The following is a 10283-nucleotide window of genomic DNA, read 5'->3' on the forward strand; positions in this document are numbered from 1 at the left end:
TTTTCCTGTTACATTGCACTCTAAGTACAAATCGGAAGCTAGAGCTGATTAATCAACATTATGACTGTTACAACGACATTACTAGTTATGTAGTTATGTGTGCATGTACATTTTTGTTGGTCAGGTTTGTGTTCTTACCCTTTCGTTGTGTATGGGATAAATGAATCTATTTGTAAATATGTGATGAGCTGCTCAGACAAAAAACTGAGTATTCCCTATAACTTTGTCCTTGTGACTGCATTGCAGAGTGAGCTGCTTTTCAGGCCTAATCCAATATATCTCCACAGAGATAGCGCTGGCAAAGGTCTCCAGACATTCCATCACGGCATCGGCTTTGAGTCCCTGCCGCCTGTGTAGCCTGTCGTTCCAAGCCTACCACGGCGTGCTGGAGATGTTCCCTGAGCTGGAGGGCGAGTGCCTCATCAGACCGTCCTTCACAGACCCCTAAACATGAGTACACCTGAAGCCAAATCCTCTAATAGTTTATGTTACACTCAGTTATGCTGTTTGCCCCATTTTGGCAAGAAAAGTGTCACCTGTTTATCAGATGTTAATCGTTCATTTACACACCAAGTTGCCTGCCTTTGAATTACCTTAAATTATACATTGTGTGATAATAATGTAAACAGGGACACAAAACGCATTGGAGGTTTTTAGTCATAGTAAGTCTTCATCGATAATAGTTTATCAAGGCTTTCTAAACAACGCTTATTAATTATTCTGCATTATGCAATTCTGCATGAAGTTGTTATTGTGTTCTATCTCAGTCTGTAGCTGCCAGTGCAGCGCGGTGGTGGTCGTTTTGTATCATCTCATGTATTATTCGCTTATGTGTGTATGTAGGTATTTGTTGCTAGATGGTTTTTATTCCTTTTGCCACAGGAGTGATGTGGTAGAACATTTGGATGTTGGGTTTATTTTGTGTACATTTTATCCATGCGTAGCCTAGATAATAGTAATGATGTTGTGACAGCCTAGCAGAATCGGTAAAGGTAAATTGACAGCAGTTCTAAGGTGTAGGGTCTGGTCATGTCATGAATTGGGGAATTAGTAATAGAGGGAGCTTTGTTCACGCAAGCAGTCAAAGACTTGGCAGCAGAATCCAGTCCATGTCATTCTAATAAGAACGTGTTAAATGTTATATTTTCATGTTTAATTGTGTTCATGTTATGTTAATAATATGCAGAGTCCAGTATTGTATTGGCCTCATACTCTGATCAGTTCTATGCATTTGTTTGTACATGCTTTTATAAACTTGTGTTATTAAGTTGTTATTTAGCCTTTTTGTTTTTTGAATTGAAAATGGCTTGTGTCCCCCAGGCCGCCTAATTAAAAGTGTGTGAATCCCTGAATTTTGTCACGCAGTGAGGTTACCCCACATGGATCCTAATGGGTCCTCATCACCAACCTGTAGTTCTATTCATCATTCACCAAACCCAGATGAGAGAAGAACTCTGGCAAAACGATTCAATTGTGGTCCCAACCCTTGTGGCAATCCCATATTGAAAGACCCAGGTGTGTGTGAGGTTGGTTACACTAAGGGACCAACTGGTAAGTGGTCTACAGCAGAGATAAATGTATACAGCAGATTTAGAAATTGTGTGATTTTATAACAGCCACTCATTTACAGACAGTCAGATGAGCTTCAGCTATCATTTCTCAGAGTACTTATAGAGGCCTGAAAAGCTAGGTCCTTACACCTGTATTTGAAACGTAACTGTTAACTGGCGTTTTGCCACTCTGTTATCTCTCCTACGTCCTATCTCATTCTGGCATGGCCCGAGACACGTCTAAATGCAAATGGAGGTCCAATGGAGTGTAATTGCTGGTGTGTGATGATTACAACAGGAAACTAATGATTTTTCTCTGCCAAGGTCAGGCAAGGTTTAATTAGGAGAGGTGCAATCAGCGTTACTCTCCTCTTGCAGGCGAGCTATTATCTGGGTGTCTGCCAAAAGCCTACCTATGGCACGACTGAATGAGCTGCTATGTCAAAGGCCTGCTACCACCTTGCACTGCTGTGATTGTGTTTGAAGTGGAATAATAAAAGCTGGTCATCCGAATAAGTGGTTTGAAAACAGAAAGGTCAAATTCAGGGAGATTAGAGTATGGCTCGTGTCATTTGGGAGCAGGTGTAGAGTATGCCAAGAAAAGAGAAAACATACTTGTGAATATGTAGAGATCACTTAAGGTTTGCCACAAATAACCATCTGAATATTTTCTCAATAATAAAATAATATAAGACAAGTCATATACAAAGGGTTACTCCACTGGCCTATTAACTGAACACTTTAACGCATTGTACAATGAATAGTGCTTTGCTGAGAGCTACATTCTGACATTTCCCCCTATTCAATCGTCATACAATTTACTGGTTTATTATTATAGTCTTGACCAGCTTTCCTCTCAGAGATGGGAACCATTTTGGCACTAGTACTTTTATCCTCACAATATCCTCAGGTAGATGGTGGCAGTCTAATTACCATTTCTCTACCCTGCATATTTCAGACCACCCTGTTGGCTGCCTCAGTGCATGAGAGCATGTAAAGTTCACCCAACAATTGCATCTGCTGTTCAGACTGTCTGGTCTCTAAAATGTTGTCCCAATTGGATAAGCAAACAGCAATCTAATGCTATTAGGGGGCAGCACTAGATACCAATGTGTGTATGGTGGCAGTATGATATTCCACTTTGTTACACAGTTAGAGGTGAGAATAACTTTAAGTGCTGACCTATCAAGGCATTTAGCCACTGCCTTTTGTTATACTCCATGGCTCCCTTATGACAGATTTATAAACATTTGGTCTTAAATGATTTGAACAGAATCTTGCAAATGTATTGGCTTTAATGTGCTACTTAATAATTGAAATGTAGAACTTGCAGATACATTTCTGAATAAAGTAAGGTGTTTAGTACAGATTGTTCAGCTTCCTCATCATTATGACCCGGCATTGATGTGTAGGTAATGCCTGCATTTCCTCAGCCACTCTGGAAAAAAAAAAACCTTCGGTGTGCTATAGAGCTGGGCTTAGTTTAGCTGCTTTCTCTGTGGCTTTTCTGTCTGACCCACTTTCCGTGCTTGACTTGACTGTGTTGCTGCCACTGCTGCTGGGGGAGGTCCCTGCAGACTCTCCTCACACAAGCCAGTGAGTCCCTTAAGTGACAATCCATGTGCGTGCACACACACACACACACACACACAGTGATTAATTCACTATGTGTCCTTTGTTTTGATCACACAACGTAAGAAATTTAGCAGCCAAAGAGTGATTGGGGGAATATTAGAAATCCAACAAAGAAGATGCAGATTATAAGTGCTGCAATATTGTTTGCCTTTAGTGTGCAATATTCAAATGTGGCATTATCAGAAGACAACTGATCACAGCAATGTCTGGGATGCAAATCTCAGAGGTGCCTTAAGGGAGTAAAAAGTGTGTTTTAAGTGTACTGAGATCCATCAGAGGGCTAACTTGATTTCCCATAACGATTTTGACAATGAAACGATCACAAACATTCGTTCACGTTACAGAAGGATTTTTTAAAAGCCTATATCATAATATTTTCTCCAGTTTCTGTCCTGTTTAATATATGTGAAGCACTGTGAAGGGTGTACAATAACTTAATGTTGAGGATGGGGTAGCCTATTGCAAAACACCAACCTACAGCCACTTTTTTCCTAATGTATTGGAAGAACCTCACACATTCTCCCTAGACCGATTTGTTCAGCTGATTTCAGAGGGGGGGCTTAAAGCATATTTCTGTAACTCGCACGCTGAAGAAAAATAGATTGAGTATTATGCTTGGGTCATAGACAAAACACGATATGGAGCATTCGAGTAATTTTGTGGGCAGCTCGAGAAAGTTTTTTTTTCTCAATCTCTCGTTCGTTGCCCCAGATATTGTGCTCACCTCTGATGAAAATGTCATTCTTCACAATCAGCCTTAAATACATGACTATGCTGGGAGGCAACCTGTACAGCCTATAGTGACATAAAGATGAAGGTCAAATCTTTGGTTGGGATGTGATGTTATCAATCAATCTCACAAAATCCAGTCCAGTCTTTCACCTACTACACATTATCCAGTCCGCATTTTCCAAGATAGATGCAAGAACGCGCTGGTGCCTGGTGGATAATAGTTGTTACAGTTTTCGATTATGCCGTGCATGGCGAAAGGGTTACATGCTTCTGCCCCATATCCGGGCGCGAGGAGATGACACGTTTCTAATAGGTCTGAGCGAGGACCTTTTCGTTGTACATATGTATCCACATTTGAAATCAAAATCTTGTCTCTCGTTAAGAATCTGTTCTGGGTGGGCTCCTCGAATGTACTGTTAAATGCATTTCCCTCCTACTGAGTCGCCCCCCTCCTTAACGTATATTTTCGTCGTTTTGTTTGTAAGAAATGATGACTCGCCATGCCCACACAAGTTGCGGCAGCTTCAACACAAAATAAACTCGAACCTTCTATATCCTACCCATTGAGTTAAAATCGTTTAAGTCAGGAGGAGCATCTCGCGGATCCGGGGCTGTGTTTGGGGCAGGAGATGGGGGCAGCGCTAACCCTATGAATAATGTAACGTTAGATCGTCTTCATCATGAGCTGAACATAACAAGCATAGCTCGTGCCTCTATGGGCAACAATTCGGATCCACGAGAGAAGGAATATGGAAATAAATCTATATCATCTTCAAATCCGAGAGTGACTTCGAGCATGGAGACAGGTTTGCTAGCGAATCATAAACTGAAAAATGTTGGTGGCGGAGATCCCCCTCCTTCGTCTCACCACCACACACCTCCACAGCAACAGTCGCAACCATTCAATCAATTCCAACAGCATCACCAACGTCAAATCCAAAACAACAACATTAGCAACCAGCAATCAGCACAAGGAGACTTCGGAAATCGTCAACATGGAGGGAAAGAGAATATTTTGGAGGACCAAACCGAACGCCATCAGCAATTACTGAATAAAAGTGAAGAGGAGGACCAATCCTGTAAAACGGGTGATCGGATGGGTAGCAGGTACGAACACGGCAACTTGGGACCAACGAATAACAACATCAACCAGTCCCAAAGTGGGAACAGTTCGGTTTCTGAGTTTAATAATTATTATGGGAATGGAAGAGGAGGGCCTTGCTTTGATCAACATGGCGGACAACAAAGCCCTGGGACGGGGATAATGCATTCGGCACAAAACAGCATGGATCAAGTACAAAACTCTCACGAAGGGTATCATAATAACCCCTACAACCACTATCCGAACTACAGACCTGGCTATGGTGGCACTGGGTATGGTATGATGAGCCCCTCACGGCAGGGGAACAACATGATGGGCCCAGGTGGTAATACGACTTCAGCTAGTCATGGAAAAGCTGCCATGGCTACAGCCTCGGCTCCTGGTGGTGGAAATGTCGGGGGTTTTCAGCGATTTCCAGGACAAAATCAACAGCACCCATCTGGAGCTACCCCTACTTTGAACCAGTTACTGACATCTCCAAGTCCGATGATGCGAGGATATGGCAGTGGCTATCAAGATTACAATAATCCCTCTGCACAACAACAACAATCAAGCATGGGCTTGAGCAAAGATATGAGCTCACAATATGCCCAAAGTTCTCATGGTTGGGGTGGACAACAAAGAAATCATCCAGCAATGAGCCCTGGGAACAACGGACACGGTGGCAACAGAGCTCAGGTGGATTTATTAAGTTGTTTTTGTTTGTTTAACTTGATGAGTCTATAACGAGTCACTGCTAATATGTATGGTTATCCGCCTAGTTACATTGGCTTCTTAGCTAGCTCGCTAACTAGTCAACTTGTTTTTTAGCGGCCCATTAGCCTTGAAGCTAGCTTGGACATTTAAGCGATTTGGTAGGAGCCAATGCTAGCTACCATTAGCCAACGTCTTAACGAACTGTTAACTTCCTTACCATAATGACTTACTCGTTCACATGTTCAGTACCCGTGGGTAGAATTGAATACTGTGTTTAGTGAAATTGTTACACGCGGGCACAAAACAACAACTGTTTAGTTATTGCAATCAGCTGTGTTCCCCGAAACAAAGTTGCCTTTACAAGTTCTGTCCCAAGGTGACTTAACGTTAGCTGGCTAAGCTAACCGAAATGCTTTTAGCAAAAGGTTGGCAACTCTCTGTATCTGGGTAGCCTCCACCAGCTAGCCATGAACATATATTTTGTACACCTCTGTATTAAGTTCCTACGTATCCTGTCAAATACATATATTTACATTATATATTTTGCGAAGCTTAAATTGCGACTGATCTGAAGACGACCCAAACTGTGTTTCCCACCATGGAACATTCTAGTAGTAGACTGCAGTTGTAAGGGTAACATTCTGCCGTTTTAGCTAGCTTGTAACGCTACACTGTTAAATAGCTACAATAGTGTTTATATAACGTTAGGTTAAAATAAGTTACATAAATAAGCTGCAGCTATACCTACACATTTTAAATACATTTGCTGTAAAGCTTACAGAAAACAGTCCATTAGAAATCACCTCTTAGATTTTGGCAATACTTTAAAAACTCTTCGCGGAAACAAAGTTAGTGTAGCTAGCTAATGATAGCTAGCATCTGATAAGCAAGTTAGCTAATTTCGGCTAAAATCGAGCCAGCTAGCCTGTAAGCTTAATCGTTTGATTGATAGAGGCGACTGCTTTGGGCACATAATTTAGAGCACATTTTTATAGTTATGAGTTTAGTTACGACTTCCATTTGAAGGGTGTACTAGATTTCTATATTTAAACCGGGGGGTTATTAAAATCAAACATGTATTAAGGCCTGCAGAGTGTGAGGCCAGGCCTTTTCAAGTTACATATTTGGCTATTGATGTAGTTATTTTTCATAATGTTATGTTTAATAATGTATTTTTCATAATGTAATGTCATGTTTAAACATTCACGTCTTATGTAGAGGCAAAGTGCTTGAATATATAAGCTTTGACTTGATGTATTCCATCTTGTTAACTCTCATCCCTCCAATGGGTATGAACTTTGCATGACAGAAGTTAAAATACCCAAAGTAAAGTTACTGTCCCTTAATCTTTATGTGTTCTGTTTTCCTGTTCCTATTTTCTTTTCTTGTTTACACCTAAATAATTTGAATAATTAGTGTTTACAGAAGAAAAAAAATATCAAAACAGTATTTTTACATACATTATTTTAGGCCTTTATACTGTTTTCTCTTATAGACCTTCTGTCACTGCTGCTTCAAATGATAATCAATCATGTGCATAACACCCAGAGAGTAAGTGCACTGGCTGTAGTAATTCCTGTCCCTGGTTATTAAACTTGGGCCACCTTAAGGGACCACACTTTTTTTTTTTTGGTCTCACCTCTGGATGAGCTGCTCTGACCTTCACATGCAGATTAGCCATGTGCTGCCAGTTATTGTCTGTCTCGGCGGGAAATGGGGAGCCGTTTTGCTTCAGTGCCCTGGGTGTTCCCGGGGCCTGTTAGTGGGGGAGTGGTGATGCCAATATCCGATAGCATTTTTGTGTGGTTGGGTATCCTCTAGCGTAAGGGTTGTGCTTGAACTATATTTAAACCCCAGCATACAGTGTGTGTGTGTTTCTTGTAATCATGTGATCATGTTTCTCAATGTGAGCAGGGTACTTTAGCAGGATGCAACTTATAGCAAGTAAATTAACAGACTATCTTAAGTTTTTAATACTTGTTAATTGCCAATTTGATATAGCCTAGTGCACAGATATAGAGTGTCAATATAAAGTGCAAAAAGGGGCATCCAACATCAGTGTTGTGTTGCAGCAATTACAATTCAGTCATTTACTTTGAGGGTGTTCTTCGTCAACGTAAAACTGTTTGGCACTGCCTCCCTTAAATGAGGGAACCTATAGGCTGTTTGAGGATTCTATAAAACTATGAAGTTTAGTTGATTTTTTGTATTACTAAGCATCTCATTACTTATTTTGGGCTACATTTTTGCACACTTTGTTACCTCTTTTATACCTCCAGACTCTTGGCCTTTACCCAGCGCCAATTGTGAGCTGCTAAATCTGTAAGCCCAGAGTCTTCACTCACTTCACTTTACTTTAATTGAATTGCAGAAATAGGCCCATTAAAGGGGTTCTTTTTCCCCTCCCTTCTCTTTATCATGTCTTTCTTTGTGGTAGTGTCTGTACCAAAATGAAGATAATGTCAGATTTAGTCTGAATCTTGACTTTGATAGTGAAGCACTGGGCACCAATCAACTGTTAGTGTTTGTTGTTGAATGAAAATAGAGGTTTAACTTTTTTCCAATGAAGTGTCTTCTTGAGCCACAAGTGCTCATTTTGGAATATTAGTGAAACTGATTTCCGGTGTGTTGTCCCTGACATGTTTGCTACTGATTGGTCTTTAAAGCACTGTGTGGTCATGTTAGTGGGTTAGAGCACAGAACAATCAGGATATTCTCATAGTGCTGATGTGGGCTCTCTCTCTCTTTCTGACTATGTGTCTCTCTGTGTCTCTCTGTGTCTGTCTTTTTGTCTGTCTAGCCCTCTTTTTCCACCACTTCCTCCTCTCCCAGCTGATTTTCTCAGAAATGGTAGCACAGACACCCCACCTCCCTCTCTCCCTTCCTGTTGGTCTGATTCATACCCCATATTACCGACTGTGTCGTCCGTGCCCCGGGTCTCCTTGTCCGATCGCCCAGGTTGCACAGCTCCCCCCGTGGGCACAGCTCATCTCAGTTCCCCTGTCCTTCACCCTGAGAGAGCCATTTGTTTGACAGATGCCCCACCTCTGGCTCAAAGCACAGGAGTACAAAAAGAGGAAGTGAAAATGATTTTTGCTGGCGGCGTTGGCTCACAGAGGAACACGTGGGATTTCAGTTGAACTGTCAGATGCAACTTCCCGCCCTGTGTGTCACTGCAGAACATGCGTGTTCAGCTGCGAAGGCAGTAAAGTCCACTCTGCTTGTTGTGTATGTGGAAGCAGGTCCAATTTCTGCTTTGCAGAGGGTTTTTTTTTATTGGGAGGACTGAAGCTATTCAGCGTCGTAAAAGTCAAAATAAAAACAACTCCAAATAGAAGTTTTACTGAGGTGCCTTGGCTTCAGCTCTGTTATATTTGGGCTCATTAATGTTTTTATTGAGGCATCTCGCCCTTTTGATTATCTCTAGAGGTGTTGTGGAGCGCAGTTGTCCAGAACCATGAGTTCAGAAGTAAATGTTCTTGTCAGACTTATTTTGTTACATTCTTCGGAATAGGTCATTGTTACAGCCTGTGGATGGCAAAGGCTTCTCCCATATGTCAAGTTCTTTGCTGTAACTGTTGTTTTTTCAAGTTTTTCTGAATTTCCACTCTCAGGTGAGAAGGAAAAATCAATGAATCTGTTAAACATGTCTCTTTAGACCCACTACAAATGTTCCCTGTGTGTGTGTGTGTGTGTGTGTGTGTGTGTGTGTGTGTGTGTGTGTGTGTGTGTGTGTGTGTGTGTGTGTGTGTGTGTGTGTGTGTGTGTGTGTGTGTGTGTGTGTGAATGTGAATGTGACTGAATGTGAGGGAGGTAACAAAAAGTGCCGGGCGCCAGGGCCTGACTGCTGACACTAAAAGTGCTCGTTTAAAGTGGCCTCCTAGGCTTTCTCAATTGCTCACATTTTCTGTAAGTGCTGCCCCAATTGGCCTGACTTTGGCAGTGACATGAGAAGATTAGCCTGGATTGCTCTCATGGTTTCCCCCCCCCCCCCCCCTTTTCCTTTTTTGGCAAAGCATGGTTGCGCGCGGGACTAACCTGATTCCCATATCGCTGATTGGCACTTTGCCCTGCATCCCTCCACCACTCAAACTGGGCTTGTCTGCTTCTAAGTTGGGAAAAATGCAATGTTCCCCAGAGGTGTTAAAAGATCGATAGATTACCATGTCAGAACGTGTGTGTGTTTGTGTGTGTGGGGCATAGAAATACCATATGCACACTTGCCAGTCAAACATCATTATGCCTCCTGTAGTTTGCCCTGTAACGGTCCAGCTACCCTCCTCCTCCTCGTCACTAATTCCAGCAATTCTGCCTCGCAGGTGGCACCCATGGACGCCATGGCGATGAAGCGCTCGCAGATGTACAGCATGGGGAACAGCCCCTACGGTCAGCAGCAGCAGCAGCAGCAGCAGCAGCCCGGAGGGGCCTATCAGGGCCAGCCGTACGGGGGACCTGGTCCGCACCGCTACCCATTGGGAATGCAGGGGCGGGGCCAGGTGCCCATGGGAGCAATGCAGTACCCTCCACAGCAGCAGGTATGTATGGAGAAGAAGGCCTGGAGGAGGGAA

At 42.5% G+C, this 10283-nt stretch overlaps 1 protein-coding gene across 5 annotated transcripts in view; it reads left to right on the forward strand.

The window, feature by feature from the left end:
* The first annotated feature begins 4698 nt into the window (after positions 1–4698).
* Positions 4699–10283, forward strand: part of arid1b (AT-rich interactive domain 1B) — a 64102-nt gene continuing 58517 nt past the window's right edge. For all 5 annotated transcript variants that reach the window (XM_080860594.1, XM_080860593.1, XM_080860590.1 and 2 more), the window contains exons 1-2: positions 4699–5697; positions 10035–10250. In XM_080860594.1, the coding sequence (XP_080716720.1) occupies positions 4714–5697; positions 10035–10250 (1200 nt within the window). In that variant the 5' untranslated portion in view covers positions 4699–4713. The remainder of the gene's footprint in view (positions 5698–10034; positions 10251–10283) is intronic.

Source organism: Sprattus sprattus, assembly GCF_963457725.1.
Source record: "Sprattus sprattus genome assembly, chromosome: 2".
Lineage (NCBI taxonomy): Eukaryota > Metazoa > Chordata > Actinopteri > Clupeiformes > Clupeidae > Sprattus > Sprattus sprattus.